General features: G+C 38.4%; 1 protein-coding gene across 2 annotated transcripts in view; it reads left to right on the forward strand.

Annotated features, from left to right (window-relative positions):
• LOC132825939 (serine/threonine-protein kinase N2-like) overlaps window positions 1-18993 on the forward strand; it is a 53339-nt gene that overhangs the window by 17591 nt on the left and 16755 nt on the right. For both annotated transcript variants that reach the window (XM_060841598.1, XM_060841599.1), the window contains 10 exons: window positions 507-646; window positions 3017-3224; window positions 3936-4118; window positions 4398-4507; window positions 7452-7595; window positions 8087-8162; window positions 10982-11168; window positions 15867-15978; window positions 16782-16864; window positions 17435-17501. In XM_060841598.1, the coding sequence (XP_060697581.1) occupies window positions 507-646; window positions 3017-3224; window positions 3936-4118; window positions 4398-4507; window positions 7452-7595; window positions 8087-8162; window positions 10982-11168; window positions 15867-15978; window positions 16782-16864; window positions 17435-17501 (1310 nt within the window). The remainder of the gene's footprint in view (window positions 1-506; window positions 647-3016; window positions 3225-3935; window positions 4119-4397; window positions 4508-7451; window positions 7596-8086; window positions 8163-10981; window positions 11169-15866; window positions 15979-16781; window positions 16865-17434; window positions 17502-18993) is intronic.

The raw sequence follows: 18993 nt of genomic DNA on the forward strand, positions 1-18993 counted from the left end.
GAACTGTGCTACAGCAGCCCAAAACCTCATTCTGTGAACGTGTCATTGATTACTTAGCACAAGGGAGACTGTCAGCTCTGAGGCACAAGAGATGTAACTGCTTTCTCTCAGCATCATGTCTGTAGACACACTGCACCAGTGATTTAAGCGCTATGATCAAATTGCACTCTGACCGTTACCAACTGAGAGGATTGAAAAGTAACTTTCTCACAACATCCAAATATCACTTTGTTAGCCCTTTTTAATATTTTTTTTTCCATCCAATCTTTCTTGCACCCTGTGGGGATGCGTCTGATATTCATGCACCATTTTCCAATTTGCCTTGGTTAACTTGTGTTTATGTTATATTAACCAAGCAGTTTAGCTGTTGGCTGTCATCCTTACTTAATATATTTTTATAAATAGATTATTTTAAAAAAATAAAAGTTTTAGCCACTCCAAGAAACCATACCTTACTGCTGAGACTTTTTGATCTCACTTTCTATTTTTTTTGGGTTGCAACAAAGGAATCATCAGTCCTTTGGAGCTGCGAATTGAAGAACTGAGACACCATCTCTGGGTTGAGTCTGCAATAGCAGAAGGTGCAAAAAATGCAGTGAAGTTGCTGGAAGGAAGGAGAATCCAGGACAAGAAAGTTCTTTTTGAGGTATGTTGAAGCTAATATGGGATAATAGCACAATTTATGCTAAATGAGTGAGACTGAGGAAACCTAGCAAAAATGATTTCTAATTCAATTATGGAAAAACAGGTTACATTTGGTAAAATACTGAAAAAGCTTTAAAAAACCTGAATTACTGAAGAATCTCAGCAAGTCAGGCACTATCTTGAGAAAGAAAAAAGCAAAAAAAAATTGTTAATCTTTCAGCTTGATGTCCTTTTTCATCAGAACTGGACAAGTAAAAGTTAAGTACATGTAGATTCTGAGGAAAAAGGGTTGGGAGGTGAAGTTAAAACAAAGGAGGAAGAGCATTAATGGGACAGAAGTCAGGATTCAGTAAATGATAAAGGGGTTGATTGTGTAAGACTAAAAGGAGATGGTAATGGGACATGTAAAAGAAAAGACAGTCTAGAGGAGGTGGATTAGGGACCAGGTTCAGAGTGAGAAAATGGGGGTAGTATGATCTGACATTGCTCAACTGAATATTGAATTTGGAAGGATTTAAAGTACCTAATTGAAAAACTCAGTGCAACTTCTCAAATTTCCAATGAATTTATTTGAAATAATGCAGAAGACTGGAGACCAGAGTGGGAATGGGACGGCAACTAATCCAAAGCAATGTTCTGGGGGCATAGGTTTGAATCCTATCATGGCAAATGATAAACTATATATTGAATTTAAATTTCAAAAAGGCAACTATTGTTGATTGTCATAAATCCATCTAATTCTCCTATGTCCTTTTTAGGAAAAGAAATTGCCAATTTTACCCAGACTAGTCTGTGACTCCAGACCCATGGTAATATGGCTGATTTTTAACTGCCTTCTGAAATAGCATAGCAAGCCACTTAGTTCAAGAGTAATTAGGGATGGCCAGTGAATGCTTGCCCAGCCAGTGATGCCTATAATCCCATGCACAATTAAAATTTCAGGCTTATGCTTCCAAAGTGAAGAGATGCAGAGAAAAATGGCCCATTTGGTCTCTACAGTTATTATATTGTCAGCATTGGATGCAGTATATTGATAGAAGAAGTACAAGTAAATCTCAGTTGAATCTGGAATAAATGTTTCCTTCTGGATGTTAGAAGGGGAAAAGTTGAAAATATAGGTTGCATCTTTAAGACATTTTAAGGGAGGGTGACAAAGGAAGTGTCGTGGGTGATGGAAGAGCAGATGAAGGTGTGTGGAGCAAATAGTCCCTTTTTTTTACATTTGGTATTCAGTGAAGAAAATCTGGTCTTGTGAATATGCAAAAACAAAAGCTAATGAATCTTAATTCTTTATTTTTTTAAAATCTCAATCTGAAAAAAAATTCTGTTTTTAAATTGACTTTGATTTGAATTTCGAAAATTTGTATACTTGGTAATCTATATAAAGTACTCAATTTCATTTTATTTGGGGTTTAAAAGCTTCAATATGATTTATTGATCTAGATCATAAATGTATGGGATATCTTTTGCAAATCTTTTTGTTATATGCTTATGGGAATGAAGAGTTTGCACTTGTGTAGCTTCCTATCTCATAAGATATCTCAAAGCCATTAATTATTTACTGTATATGCTTTTGCACAGTCAAGTCTGACAAATGGCAGTTAGATGACAATAATGTTGATTTGAGGAATACTGTGAAAGTTTACCTGCTTTTTTGAGTCAAGTCAGGGGAGACCTAATGCCTACTTACATTAGGGCCTTCAATTTATGATTAAAGAAAATATAGCATCTGTGTTAATAAAATTCTGATCCCTGCTTTTCTCTCTCCTCTTGAGCACACTTTTTTCTCTAGCTTGTTTTAACTATGTGCCCACCAGTTTCCTGTTTTCCCCCATTGCATCCATTTTCAAATTGTTCCCATCATTTATTTGCCCGTCATTGCCTTCTCCAGCCGCACATTGTACTGTTAGATCCTCCAACTCTTGCCTATTGTTTCACCTCTTTTCTCCCTCTACTTCATAACTGGTGTCTAATTTACAACACTTTGGGTCCTATTGTAAGGAATTCCTTTTCAATTTGTCATTTTATCACCTTTTTTATAAAGACTCCTGAAAACCCATCTTATGGGCCATGCTTTTGCTCCTTTTGCTTTTCCTTTGATATGCCTTAGGATATCATTATGCCTGAAAATATTATGGACTCTTGCTGGCTACGCTTAAACATGCAGACTAAATGGTTCTTTGGCAAGGCACCAGAAAGCTGTATGTTTGTGGAATCGTATCTCAGCATGAATTTGTCTTCAGGAAGAAGGGAAAATTGGGAAGAAAAGGTTTATTCACATGTCTCATCATGTTGTTTCAAAAGTAACATGATCTTACAATGTGAACAAATATTTTTTTCAAGAATAAAATTGATTTGCATTTGATACTAGGCGCAGTCGCAATTGCAGGAGTCAGTCCAGAAAATGGATCTGCTTCGCATGTCACTAGAGTGCTATCTGAGTGAGCTCCCTCATGGTCACCCAAAACATGAAGTTATCAAAGAAGAGCTGGAAATGGTGAATTCTCCCTCAGCAGCACTAACTAGTCTTGGAGCATCATACCTCTCTGCAGCCTTTATCAAATCAGCTGCACTTACAGGTAGAACTTCTGTTTCTTTTTAGAATTTAATTGTTAGGCAAAGATGTTAACTGATTGATTAATATAGTAACTTTACAAGCCTCTACCAGCAAGGCAAACTTGATTGAATTTTTTGAGTAAGTAACCAAGAAGATGGAGGGAAGAGCAGGAGACTTTGTTTATCTGGACTTTAGTAAAACCTTTGACAAGGTTCCACATGGTAGACTAATTAGTAAAGTTAGACCCAGTGGGATTCAAGGTAACCTTGCCAATTGGATATAAAATTGGCTTAACAGTTGGAGACAGAATGATTGTGGAGGGTTGTTTTATGCACTGGAAGCCTGTGATCAGTGGTGTTCCATAGGGACTGGTGCTGGGTCCTTTTGTGTTTGTCCCTTAGATAAATGATTGAGATATTGAAGACATAGTTAATAAGTTTGTAGATGGCACCAAGATTGGTGGTATAGTGGACAGTGAAGAAGGTTATCTAAGATTACAAGGCGATCTTGTTCTTTTGGGCTGAACAGTGCTAGATGAAGTTTAATTTGGATAAATAGGAGGTATTGCATTTTGGTAAAGCAAGAAAGGGCAGGTTAAAGTAGGGTCTTGGATAATGTTGTAGAGCAGAGCCACCCAGGGGTTTAGGTGCAAAAACATTAGTATCTGGCCCAGTATGTGTAATGTCTGTGTTTCAATTTTATACAAATCTTCCCTTATTTCTTAATTTTGCAGGTACATTGGAAATAAAGTTAATAGGATGCCAGCACCTCCTTGAAAATGTCCCTGGTCGCTCATGCATAATGAATGCATCACCCAGTCCAGGAACTCCTTTATCATCTGTTAAGTCACGATCAGGGATGAATATTCATAGACGAAATACAGCACGTCGTTACTTAAAATCAGAGGAACGAAGTAGTGAGTATTGAATTATTGACATGTTTGGAAACTAAGATCTTTTTGTGTTGGAATGAAATTTATATTCCTATGTTGGGTCTGTGTGCACTCCCAAGTCCAAGTAGGTATTCTGCTCCCACACATCTGCCAGCCCTCCGTCTGCCTGGCTGATGTGGGGGTTGCTCAGTAGTCTTTAATTTCAATAAACCTTTCCAGATACTTAACAATAAAAAGCAGCACTATTTGCAGGTTGTGAAAGATAGCTGGGGCTTGAGGTGACTGTTACTTTTGTTTTTGCAGCTGAAGCAAGTGCTGTTTTGAAACTGGACAATCGAATTGTGGGACAAACTCATTGGTGTTCAGTGAAGAACCAAACGTGGGATCAGACCTTCAGCATTGAACTTGACAGGGTATACTAATGACACAAACCATGACCTGCCGCCTTGGTCAGCATGGTTTAAATTCTGAATTTGTCATTCTTGAGTTTATAAATGAATGAATAGAATCCAAAAGTAGATGTGATAGTAAAACTTATACAATTAATTTGATTATGCCACACTTAGAATATTGTAGGCTGTCTTGGTCACTATGTAGTTAGGATGTCAAAGTCAAAGAGGAAATACAGAAAAGATTAACTCGGGTGACATCAATAATAAAAGTTTTTAGTAATACTGTCTGATTAAAGGATCTGGAGCTTATTTAATGAGATTAGAGAATGCTGAGATGAGATCTGACTGGAGCAGGGTAGGATGGGAACTGTTCAGAGGGAAGAATTTGAGGTAAGCAAGGATAAACCGTCACTGCTGTCAAGAGTCAAAACTAAAATGTGGAAATATAAGCACCATTACTAAAATGATAAGGGGAGTTCTTTTGAGATTTATTGGACGTGAAATGCTCTAACCAGTACTGGTAGAGGCAGGATCAGAGTAGCTTTTCTTTTAAATAGGAAAATTATAATTGTTTGAAAAATGAAAAGCAGCAAGTCTGACTAAATGGATAATCCTCTCAAACAGCCAGTAATCACATGTTAGGAAAAAAATTATTAAAATTTATAATTCTCTCAACCAAACTAAGCATGGTAGAATATACATGTGCAATTTTGACATCATTGCTTCTTCCATCAGTAAATCTGACTGATTCACCAAATCTTGCTATTGACTTCAAAAAATTACGGGCTCTTCTATTTGAAATTATAATGCCTTTAAAGTGTATCACAAATAGGTTATGCTGTGACATAAATGATCTAGCAACTGATGTATAAAAGGATACATGAATTCTGTTTTAAAGTTGTAAAACCACTTGGATAACTTTTATATTTATACAGCATGACTTTTGGAAATTTTAATTATTTCAGAGGTTGAATAAGTGTACAAACGGCTCAGTGGTTAGCTTTGCTGTTTCACCGCACCAGGGACCTGGGTTCGATTTCAGTCTTGGCTGACTGTGTCTGTGGGGAGTTTGCACATCATCTGCGTAGGTTTCCTGCAGATGCTCCAGTTTCCTCCCACAGTCCAAAGGCTGTGTTGTGAGGTGGATTAGCCATGGGAAATGCATGGTTACAGGGATAGTGTAGGGAGTGAATCTGGGTGGAATGCTCTTTGGAGAATCTGTATGGACTTGTTGATCCATATGGCCTGTTTTCCCCATTGTAGGGATTCTCTATGATTGATTGTTATGTGGGTGAATGTGGCAACCACTCTGCTTGCAGGCAGGTCCCACAAATGACAATGAGATGAAAGATGGTGTTGATTAAGGGAAGAGTGTCAACCATGACATTTGGAAAGCTCCATATCATCTTTGAATAGAGTTGAGACCTTTTTGGCATTCCTCCGAGTAGTCATGCACTGAAGTATCAACCTAAGTTGGTGCTACATTCCTGAAGTGGAGCTTGAGGTAACAACACCCCATTCTGATTTTGGAGAATTGTTCTAAACTCTGCCATCCTGACACTTAAATCATAGTTGAGTGTGTGGTGCTGGAAAAGCACAGCCTGATAAGAGTTTTTGCCCAAAATGTCGACTCTCCTGCTCCTCTGCTGCCTGACCTGCTGTGCTTTTCCAGCACCACACACTCTACTCTAATCTCCAGTATCTACAGTCCTCACTTTCTCCTCCTTAAATCTTAGGTCATAAGCTTTCCCTTGCTGCAAGGAACCTACTCTCCAAGTTCAACATTACTCTGTTTAAAATAACATATGGTCACCAACCGATGCTTTGAATAATAGTGTAACTTCACTACCATCTGTCATATTCTTGCTGAGTAATAATCATGTTTATTGAGTTGCACATTTTAAAGATAATTTGCTGGTGGCTGCTAGACTAAGATTACCAGAATCTGCAATACCAATAATACTTTGGCATGAAATCAAAAGTGCAATGTAAACTTGCAATCGTTCCATGCAGGTAATTTTTAAAAAAAATCTCTATTGAGAAAGATGGTACTGACACGACAAACGAAATTGGAACATGCAATAGTGTTCTGGCTTTTCTCCCATTGCTACTTTTTAAAATAACACTGGATCTAAAACTGTGGGCCTGCATCTACTAGGTCACTTCAAGTCTTTCAGCTTGTAGATTATAGATGTTTGACCATAAAACAAATGCTTGCTGCATTCCCTTCTATCCATACCAATTCAATCCAGTTGAAGAAAAGGTGAAGGAGACCAGTCAACCTTACCAGGTGTTTGAGTTTTCAACATATATAACATCACCATGGCAATCTGCAGATAATGTAGATGTTATTACAAGCCCTTCATACTACATGGCATTTTTGTTTGTATTTAGCTTAAATAAGTACATTTTGACAAATTGCCAGTTTCCACTAGATGCTGCAACCAAAAGCTAATCAACTTATTGACTATTAATTAGACCTGCATTCATATAGTTGGTGTAAAATGAGATGTAATAACATTGAAACTAAAATATTTTGAAACTGTAGCTCTTGGGAAGATGTTTTATGTTCTAGAACTTTGAGCCGTTGCCTTAGCCACGTGGGAGTGAGATACAAAATTTCATTCAAAATTTCTCTACTTCAGACATCTGTAAATGTTCAATTCCTGGGTGTATTCAAAACTACTATCAATAGTTTCTTTGAACACTAAGGAATTGTGGGAAAATGAAGGTAATGTCTGTTTAATAATCTTATTGAATAGTGGAGCAGACTTGAAAAGCTTAATCCTGTTATTTCTTACTAAACTTCTCTAATGTATCTGTGGTAGTAATTCTGAGCACGATTGTTCAATTGTAATTTTTATTTAGTTTGTTTGCTCAGAGGTGTCCATGCAAATTAATAGTAGGCTTATTGTAATGTAATGTAGAGACTTATTCTGCAGGTTTTGGTTTTCCTTCTATATAGTCTCGTGAGTTGGAAATAGCTGTTTACTGGCGGGATTGGCGAGAACTCTGTGCAGTAAAATTTCTGAGGCTGGAAGATTTCTTGGACAACCAGTGCCATGTGATGACCCTGTGCTTGGAACCACAGGGGGTGCTTTCTGCAGAGGTTTGTCTGTTGTTTCACCTTTTGTGTTTGTACAGTACGCTTTGCAATTGGCCCTCCCTATGGAGGAAGCAACTGACCCACTCAAGCCAAATAATTCCTGATGAAGGGCTTTTGCTCAAAATGTCGATTTCGCTGCTCGTTGGATGCTGCTTGAACTGCTGTGCTCTTCCAGCACCACTGATCCAGAAATAATTTCTACAGCGCAGCCTTTTTTCTGGGAGGGCAGGTTGGGATGATCAATTAACTTCCTCCTGTTTCCTCTCTGATTATTTGTCTTGTGCTCCCCTTGAGTTCAAAATATAACTACTAAATGTAGAAATTGTGGAGTTCAATGCTGTGATTCAAACTGCTCTACCAATGTAGGAGTATTTTTAAAGAAATAGAATTGTTTGCATGCATTCATTCATCACATTATTGAGGATGTTGTTTTAATCACATTCTGTGCAAATGAAACGTTTCTGAAGGTTCAACAATAATGTGAACTGTTACAGGTGATCTTCTGTAACCCTGCCATTGACCGATGCCCAAAGTTACGACGACAGAATCGAATTTTCCCAAAAGAGAAAGGTGAGTTTTATCAAATCAACTGACCACACAGCAAAATATAATAAAGCTATCAAGCAGAGTGGAGATTTGTTCTGTGAGTAACTGTGAATGCTTTTTGTTAAAATCCAAATAGTGTAACATTTTTAATTTTGAGGTTTTTGTGATTCAAACCTTAAGTAATTAATGGATCCTTTTATATCAAAGGTTTAAAAGAAAATGTTGATTGAGAGTTTTGCGGGGGTAGAGGTGTAGTACTCATGTTAGGGGAGGGGGAAACAATGGCATTGTTCCTGGGCTAGTAACCCAGGTAATGCTCTGGGGACCCAAGTTCAAATCCCACCACAGCAGATGGTAGAATTTGAATTTAGTGAAAGTCTAATGCTGAAAATATTGTCAATTATTATAAAAATCCATTTGGATTTACCAAAACCTTTAGGGAAGGAAACTGCCGTCCTTGCAACATGGCAATGTGGTTGACTCTTAAATGCTGCTGATGACCCAAAGCACCTCATGAACGTCCAGTCTCGAGTTGCTAGATCTGTCACTAAGGAATTCAATGTTCACCACTGAGTGGCTCAGCAGCACCAGTACAGACCAAGCTGGTCAAATCCTAAAGGATAAAGTGCTGCTAGGCTGGGTCTGCTGTAGGGAGACTGGTGAGGATATGCTTTGCCTTTTCCATTCCCCCACTGCTTGCCACAGTACCAATTTCACAGCAGGAGCACTGATTCATTAGCTAGGAGGGGGAGTTGCAGTAAATAGATTTCATTTCCCATGTCTGACCTGATGCCATGAGATTTGATGGGGTCCAGAGGCAATGTTGAGGACACATATCAGCCACCAAATTATCCTCCAATATGATTTTCAACTTCATAGCCTGGCTTTCCAGCACTCTACACTCTACACTTTACCATCCACCATCCAGCCAGGGGAACAGCCATAGTTCAATGAAAACTGCAAAAAGACATGCAAGGACCAGCACCAGACATACCTAAAAATGAAATGTTGACCTGGTTGACATTAAAAGGACTACTTGCCAAACAGCATAAGCAGCAAGCAATAGACAGATCCAAGCTCTGCAATGCCACCACATTTAATTGAGAATATTAGTGGATGATTAAGTAATATAATGGAGGAGCCTGGCATATCTTTGCAAAAGGTACGGAAGAAGCCTTTGCAACAATCTGCCAGAAGTGAGTGTAGATAATCTATCTCTGGCTTCTGCAGCAGCCCCCCAACATAGATGCTAGTCTTTAGCCCATTTGATTCACTGTATGTGATAAATGGTTGGAAGCACTGGATGCTGCAAATGTCATGGGTTCTGACAATATTTGAGTAATTGTGCTCCAGAATGTTCAGCAAAGCTGTTTCAGTATGGCTACAACACTGATATCCTAAAGCAATGTGGAAAATTGTAGAGTTATGTCCTCTACATATACAACAGGACAAATTCAACCCAGTCAGTCTATTCTTGATCATGAATAGACTTGATCAAGCGATGGGAGGTGTCATCAATAGTGCTCTGCAGCAGTACTTGCTTTCTGTTCACAGGCACTTTGTTTAGGTTTTGCCAGGGCCACTTGGCTTCTGTCTTCATTATATAGCCTTGCTGAAAATATAGATACATGAGCTGAATTCCAGAAACAAGACAAGAATGACTGCTTTTGACATCAGTGTGGCATCCAGGAGCTCTAACAAACCTAGAGTCAATAGGAGCCAGAGGGGAAAACCCTGTTGCTTGGATTCATACCTGGTTTTCACATACCAAAGGAAAATGGTTGTGGTTAGCCATCTCAAATCCAGGATATTTTTGCATGAGTTCCTCAGGGTAAGGACATTGATGAAGATGGTTGGGTCAATAATCATCCCTCATCAGGTCAGAAGTGAGGGTATTTGTTGATTTTGTCCAATGTTCAGCACCATTTGCAACTTCTCAGATGCTGAAACAGTTCATGCCCAAATCCAGACTTGAGCTAATTAGTGGCAAGTGACATTCATGCCATACTAGTGCCAGGCAGTAGCTGTCTCCGACAAGAGAAATTTTAATATTTGCCCCTTGGTATTAAATGGCATTACCATCACTGAATTTGCATTATCAACATCTTGGGGGTTACCATTGACCAGAATCTGACTGTATTGGTCATATACATTCTGTGGCTGCATGAGCAGGTGAGAGGCTAGGAATCCTGCAAAAGGTAGCTCACTACCCGAGTCCCCAAAGCCTGTCGACCATCTACAACGATCAAGTCAGGCATGTGATAGAATGCACGCTCCCACTTGCCTGGATTAGTGCAGCTCTAATGCTCAAGAACCTTGACACCATTCAGGACAATGCAACCATTTGATTGACACCATGTCCTGAAATCCACCACTGCTCCCTAACAGCAGTATGTACTTATCTACAAGATGTACTACAGAAATTCACCAAGGCTCCTGAGACAGCAGTTTCTAAACACAAACCACTATAATCTAGAAGGAGAAAGGTAGCAGATAAATGGAAATACCAGCACCTGCAATTGTTCTTCCAAATCAATCACCATCCAGACTTTGCAAATGTATTGCTGTTCCCTCAGTGTTACTGGGTCAAAGTCTTGGAACTCCCTTCCTAATGGTGCTGTGAGTCTGCCTACATCAAATGGACTATAGCAGTTCAAGTAGGTAGCTCACCACAGTCTTTTTTTCAAGGACAATTTAAGGATGGGGAATAAATGCTGGCCCATCCAGTGTCAGGAAATCCCTTGAGTGAATAAGTAAAACAAAAAATATCTTGTATAATTTAGTCTGCACGTGAGTATGAGATGGTCACTGCAAATCTTATACTGAAGCATCTTATTTCACAGGGAGAAACTATTTGAGAGCTTCACAAATGAATATTAATATTGCCACCTGGGGACGTCTAATGATGAGTCTGCTACCTCCTTGTAGCAGCATGACAACGATGAGTCCACCATTACCTCCAACTGAGTCCAATTTCACATCTCCTTCTGAAGCGCCATGCACTTTCAGTACCTTGTCCCCAGAATCAAGGTAAGTCATGTGATCTAAAATTTTGCTGTTTCTGTGCATTTTAAAAGTTGAAGACTTTGTGTGAACTTTTTAGTTCAAATGAGTTGCTTGGATTCTTGAACAGGCAGCAATAAGTTTGACACCTAGGTTTGTAAGCCTACTACTTTGACTTTAATGAGACTGAGCACTTTTGGGTGACTGTAGAGAGTGGGAAGGCCACAAGGTTAATAGTGTGAAAAGGATTACCTTAAATTGGCTGAGAAGTTTTTTTTTGTTCCTGCTGATGGCTTCAAATTGGTCCTTCCAACATTTTAATCAATTACATAGTTCTGTACTTGATTTTGCTCTAAAGGATTTCCGGTCTGGAATTATTGGTCAGATGGCAACAAGGAGTTTGCTTAGCTGCCTCTGATGTGCAGTGCATAGTTCCCGGCTAATCTTTATCTAGTGGAGTGATTGTGAAGTGAGAGTGGCTAGTTAGTTGCCTGTGTACTTGTGCATCTGACCTGTTCAATCTTTATACACAATTTAATGTACTGAGAAACGAAATAAAGTAGAATGTTGGCACACTTATGAAATATCAAAGCTGCGAAATATTTTGAACATGTTTTCAAAATTATAGGAGCCTTTTTGTTTTAGAGTGCATCTCCAAATTGCTAAATTCTAAGCCCATCACCGAACAGCAGTTTCTACCATGAAGGTTACAGTTCAATACACTCTCAATCGCAGAATTGTTACAGTGCAGGAAGAGTCCATTTGGCCCATTGTGTCTGCACTGACTCTAGCCTTTTAATCTCATTACAGTTTCCTGCCATTTTCTTTCCCCATAACCCTGTATATTATTTCCATCTAAACAATCATCCAGTACCCTCTTGAATGCCTCAATTGAATCTGCCCCCACCGTACTTCCAGGCTGTGCATTCCATAGCCTAACAATCTGCTGTGAGACAATATTTGTTTTTCTCTCTTTGCATTTGCTACTTTTGCACCATTGTTAATACCGTACTTCTTGATTCATTTAGAAGTGTGAACACTTTCTGCCTATCCAGACACCTCATGATTTTGGAAACTTGTATCTGATCTCTTTTCAGCCTCTCAGTCTACAGGAAAATAGTCTAACGTCTACAACATTTCCACATAACTAAACTCATCCCTGGAACCATTCTTGAAAACCTCTTCTGCATTGTCTCCAATACATTCATATCCTTCCTATAGTGAGGTGCCCCGAAATGTACAGAACTCCAATTGGGATATAAATTGTGTATAATAAAAATTGTTTATAATTTCCGTACTATTGTACTCTATGCCCTTCCAGATGCTTTCACTTTTTCCTATACTATCTTTAATGACCTCTGTATAAATATGACCAGATCTGTCTGCTCCTGCAAGCCCTTTAGAATAAGACTGTGTTTATGTTATACTGTCTTTCCATATCTTTTGTACAAAAACTCATCATCTCACACTTCTCTGCTTTGAACTCCTCTGCCACATATTCACCCACTTCACCAATGTGTCAAGATCTACACCATCCTATTTACAAGATGATCAATGTTGTGCCACAAAAATCGGTGCTGGGTCCACTGCTTTTTGTCATTTATACAAATGATTTAGATGTGAACACAGGAGATATGGTTGGTAAGTTTGCAAAATTGGAGGTGTTGTGGACAGTGAAGAAGGTTACCTCAGTACAAGGATCTTGATCAGATGGGCCAATGGGCTGAGGAGTGGCAGATGGAATTTAATTTAGATAAATGTGAGGTGCTGCATTTTTGGAAAGGCAAATCCAAGCAGGATTTAGACACTTAATGGTAAGATCCTGGAGTGTTATTCAACAAAGAAACCTTGGAGTACAGATTCATAGTTCCTTTTGAAAGTGGAATTGCAGGTAGATAGAATAGTAAAGAAGGCGTTTGGGATTCTTGCCTTTTATTTCAGTGTATTGAGTATAGAAGTTGGGAGGTCAAGTTGCAGCTGTACAGGACATTGGTCAGGGCACTTTTGGAATACTATGTGCAATTCTGGTCCCCTTGCTTTAGAAATGATGTTGTGAAAACTGGAAGGGTTCAGAAAGAATTTACAAGAATGTTGCCAGACTTTGGAAGTTTCAGCTATAGGCTCTGGCTATTTTCCCTGGTACATTGGGGATGGAGGGGTGACCTTTGAAGGTTTATAAAATGATTAGGTAAATAGACAAATTCCTCTTTCTAGGCTGAGGGAGTTCAAAACTAGAGACTTAAGGTGAGAGAGGAATGATTTAAAAGAGACCTAAGGGGCAATTTTTTTCAGAGGATGATGCATGTAGGGAATGAGCTACCAAAGGAAGTGGTGGAGGCTGATCCAATTGCAGCATTTCAAAGGCATCTGGATGGGTATATGAATAGGAAAGGTTTAGAGGGATATGGGCCAAGTGCTGGCAAATGGGAGTTGATTAATTTAGGATTTCTGTCAGCATGGATGAATTGGACCAAAGGGTCTATTTCCATGTAGTATATCTTAATGACCCTATGACTCTAATTTATCATTCTTTTCATGTTTTGTGACATTCTTAAATTTTGAAGTTGTCCCCTCCGTTCCAAATCATTTCCATGTATTGGTAAAAGCAAGGGTTCCAATCCTGACTCCTTTGCAATTCCACTACAAACATTCCAGCTATGAAGTACTCATTAACCATTAGTTTCCTATCCCTCAGCCAATTTTGTAACCATGCTGCTAGTATTTTTTTTATTCCAGGACCTAAGCTTTCCTCTGAAGTCTGTGTGGTATTGTATCTGTTACGCCTTCAAAAAAAAATTCCCAACTTATTTGATGCAGTTTTAATACATGCTCTCTCTCTCTCTCTCTCTCAAATCAAACTATCCACCATTTTCTATATGGCTACTAATTTTATTCTGAATAACTGTTTCTAGAAGTTTCTGTACCACTGAAGTTAAATTGATTTTTGGTTTGTGATTGCTGGGCCAATCTTCACATCTCTTGTTTTTTTTTAAAAAAGGGTTGTAATATTTGCAGTTCTCACATCATCCCAATCCAGTGAAAAATTTTAAAGATATCTGCAAGTGTCTCCATAATTCAATTTCACTTCCTTCAATATTCTTGGATACATTTCAACTAGCCCTAAATTTATTAACCTTTTTAAAACATCAACCGCTTATCTAATAGTTCCTTATCAATTTTAAAATCCTCTAGTGACAGAGCTTCATCTTCTGCCACTTTGGATTGGGTAGCATCTTTCTCATAGGTAAAGGCAGATACAAAGTATTCATTTAACTATTAAGCTAACTCTTCCCCTCCTGGGAAGATGTAAAGCAGCTAAGGTTCTCTCGTGCTGAAGTGGGAAACATTTAACGATGCGTATCTATCTACTGTATCTAATGTCCTTCGGAATAGTTTAGTTCATTCACAAGCAGGTTGGGAGGACAGATTGTACATGAGTAGGGTGCAGAAGCATAGTGGCTACACTGCTGAACTAATTAGAAATGTCAGAGTGCTTTGGTGTAGGAAGGAATCTGGATGTCCTCATGCACTAATGCAGAAAACTAGTTTGCAGGTACAGTAGGCAATAAAGAAGCCAAATGAAATTATTGCTAAAGGAATAGAGTATAAAAGGTAGGGAAGAGATCTCAACTGTACAAAGCCATAAGTGAGAATGTGTCAACTGTATTATATGCAGTTTTAATTTCCTTACTTGAGGGATGTATTTGTATTGGAGGCAGTTCAGAGGTGGTTCATTAAATTGATTCAGGATGTGAGAGGTTTGTTTTATGAAGATAATTTGAGCAGTTTAGGCCTATACACTCAAGTTGAGTAGAATGAGAGAAGATTGAATTGTGGTACAAAAGATATTAGAGGATTGACAAAATAGATTTAGAGCAGATGGTTCCTCTTGTGGGGCAATCTAGAATGGCAGGTTATGGTTTTGGGATAAGGGATAGCATTTTTAAAACAGATGAGGTGGAATTATTTCTCAAAGCATTATGAATCAGGAATGCCAGAGTGCAGTGTATACCAGGATATTGAGCAACTTTAAGAAGGGCATCAGATGGGCAGCTTTTTAATTAGTGATGGATTGAAGGGTTGTGGACAGTAGGCAGCAAAAAGGAGTTAAGGCTGAAATGAGATCAGCTATGACCATATTGAATGGCAGAAGGCTCAAGGGGCTGAAATGCCTACTCCTGTCCCTAGTTCTCATGCTCTTATGTAGCCTAGAGGCCTGGTCTAGTGATCTGGAGACGTGAGTTCAAATCACACCCCCAGCAGTTGAGAATATAAATTTGAAAAACTGAATAAATCTGGAGTAAAAAGCTAATAACAGTAATAAATTTCAGGATTATTATTTAAAAATCCATCTGGTTCACAAATGTTTTCTTGAGTAGGAATTTGCCATTCTTATCAGTTTAGTTTGTATGATTCCAGATTTGTAGAAATGACTCTTCTGTCTTCTGAACTGGCCTAACAAACCACTTGGCTTTATCCAAGAAGGGTGCAATTTTCTGGCGGGAAGTTGGGAATGGGGAAATAAATACGAAAGTATTGCTAGTTAAGATGAAAAGTGCTAAAACAAAATAGCTAGAAGTAGTAATTTATATTTACACTTTCAGAAACTGCATCTTTTTAACTCCAATCTTCTAAGCAATTGTAGATGTACATTCTTCCACATAGGATGTTGTTTGTCTTTTTTTTTTGTTGTTTGGTTTTCATTATTTAATTGTATATGTATAGGGACTTTACACCTATCAACCTTAACTTCAGCCCAGAGCCGTCTCCCAAGCCACCTCGGCTTTTTATAAATGCTGCCTCAGAGGAAAGGATACTTTCACTTGCTGACAGCCAGGTAAATGATGCTAGTTATTGGAGTAAAGACACTGGAGGGACAGAGTATTGACGCTTGTTTAATTGATTTGTAAACTGAACATTTGGCTTATAGCTTATCTTCTAAAAGTCGGGGGAAAATGCCCACTCAATGGAATTGCTGTGAAATACAGTATGTGCATTGAAATTTAAGTGGAAGATTTCCATTGCGGTTGCATACTAACTTGCTACAATCCAAGTGTATGTTGACTAGAATATCAGGAAAACTTCCTGCTCAGTATTGGTCAAGCAACTGATCATTCTTTTTTAAAATATACTAACCAATTAATTTCATCTTGTTGGGTATAAATCAATCATTTGAGATGGTTTTAGATTAGATTACTTACAGTGTGGAAACAGGCCCTTCGGCCCAACAAGTCCACACCGACCCGCCGAAGCGCAACCCACCCATACCCCTACATATACCCCTTACCTAACACTACGGGCAATTTAGCATGGCCAATTCACCTGGCCCGCACATCTTTGGACTGTGGGAGGAAACCGGAGCACCCGGAGGAAACCCACGCAGACACGGGGAGAACGTGCAAACTCCACACAGTCAGTCGCCTGAGGTGGGAATTGAACCCAGGTCCCTGGCGCTGTGAGGCAGCAGTGCTAACCACTGTGCCACCGTGCCGCCCACTAATGACTCAAATGACTCTTTCATTATTTGTAAAGTACTTTGGGATGGTTACTTGTGTAAGACCATATCTTGTTCACTTGCTGCTCTACAACTTTTTTGTTGTTGTTCTTCAGATTAATTATTTTGTGTTTTTATTTTTATAGAGCGCAATTGGAAGCAGTACAGGCATAAACCCACAGACTAACAAAGTCCTGGAGATTCTAAACCCAGCTGGGGTTACTTCCAGGTAAAGACTAACTATTAGCAATGTTTGTATGACAAGTAGACAGCTTTAAGTATGTCAATTTACAAGAAGACAAACTGTATCTTAGCACTGGATGAGATTTCATTAGCTTGGATCTTCTTATTTCATCCTATCATAAATCTTCATTTGGTCACTTAAATGCTTTTTCTCTTGGGTAGAAATAGAATTGCTTCTCTATACTTTATTACCTGCAGGACTAAACAAATTCAAATTTCAGCCTTTTTTTTGCCAATATTTGATTTTTATTTGACTTTAGCTTCCATGAGAGCTCTTGATTGTATTGAGGTGTGCTTTCTGTTCTGCTTTGCTACCTTGTCCAAGTACCATTCTTAGTATATTATTCCAAACCATTCGTACTTTTGGGATGTTTCACTTTGCTGGAGGAGGAAACATAGGTGATGTTCTGAATAAAATTCTTCATGAGAAATAAATGCAATATTAACCTCGCGCTTTTCTTTTTGTGTGTTAATTGACTTCGAGTATTTCTTGCAGTTTGTTAAAATTAGTCAGCTATTGTTCAGTACTTATTAATATTCCAATATCTCCATGCAGAATGCAGACCCTGCACCTTGAAGACTTCAATTGTGTTGCTTTACTGGGACGAGGTCACTTTGGAAAGGTATGAGGGGTGATCAGGAGCTTTTGTTTTATTTCTCTTTTTTTTGTCTTTCTTGGCACCTGCTGTATAAACCTTACTGTTTAGCTGCTTCTGTAAGTAGCAGATAGTACTAAGTATCTAGGATTCAAAAATTTTCAAAGCATAACAATGCAACTGGGATTTATATATTTGCATTTATACTCTTGGCAACTATAGTTTTTAATCGATAGAACAAAAATGGTTTAATTTGCTGATGTCTGAGAAATGCAGGATTCTAAGTGCTACTGTGATACCATTCTTTATAAATGGCTGGATAATCTTACAGCCTTTGAGATTTAATGCATTTTCTTTCACCAGCAAATATCCTTAGTATTTGACATTTGTATTTTTTTTAAATATCTGACAACCCTGAGATGGACAAATGTTTTAAATTTTTTGTTTGGTTCTGGAATATATTAACAATATTAAATCTGGTGCATTTCCAAGATGGCCGGCAGGAATCATCGTCTGTCCTATTGTTGTTAGTTATAGGTTTGTGACTATTTTAATACCTCTCTGCATTCAAGGACTGGGTATCTTACTTTTAATGGGAAATTACTTGTATTGCCTGTACCTGCTTGTGTGATAGCAAAACCCATAAAATATGGGCTGCATCTTTATCATTTGTCTGTGTATTTTCTAAACTAATCCATTTTTGGAAATATTTAGCACTAATTGTGATGAGGCTTACTCTAGTTTTATTCCTTGATACATTGAACACTTTATTATGCTGTTTAAAGGTATAACTTGTCTCTTACAAAGCACTCCACATAGAATGTGTTTTTCTGACTAGGGTTGCCTTTCTTGATATGGATAAACTCTCTTGTACACTTGTCTTGGCCTATAACATGAGGCATGGTGGCTTGGTGGTTAGCACTGCTGCCTCAGCACCAGGGACTCGGGTTCAATTCCAGCCTCTAGTAGCTGTCTGTGTGTGGACTTTGCACATTCTCCCCATGTCTACATGGGTTTCCTCTGGGTGCTCTGGTTTCCTTCCACAATCCAAAAGATGTGCCGGTTAGGTGAATTGGCCATAGCAAATTGCCCACAATGTTCAGGAATCCTCAGGTGCATTAGTCAGGAGTAAATATTGGGTAATGTCTGGGTGGGTTATTCATGGAGGGTCAGTATGGCCTTGTTAGGCTGAAAGGCCTGTTTCCACACTGTAGAGATTATATTTTTTTAAAAAACATTGTCTTTTTACTCTCTCAAACTTCTGTCTTTTAATAACTTATAGTAGTTATTTTCTTGATTATTTTTGTCTTGTATTCAGTTTTAAAAGCCCTTCTTTAATAAATAGCATTCCCTGTTCTACTCTTCTATCTCATGTACCACTACAGTATGGTAAGCGCATCTTACTGAAAGTCCGACAAGGTAGCTAATTAATGTTCAGACTTTAATATACCAAATACAAACTATTACTCAATCATGTTTCCATTTTTCCAAACTCATTAGAATCCATAGCTTTTTTCAA

This window comes from Hemiscyllium ocellatum, chromosome 21 (genome assembly GCF_020745735.1).
Source record: "Hemiscyllium ocellatum isolate sHemOce1 chromosome 21, sHemOce1.pat.X.cur, whole genome shotgun sequence".
In the NCBI taxonomy this organism is placed as follows: Eukaryota; Metazoa; Chordata; class Chondrichthyes; order Orectolobiformes; family Hemiscylliidae; genus Hemiscyllium; species Hemiscyllium ocellatum.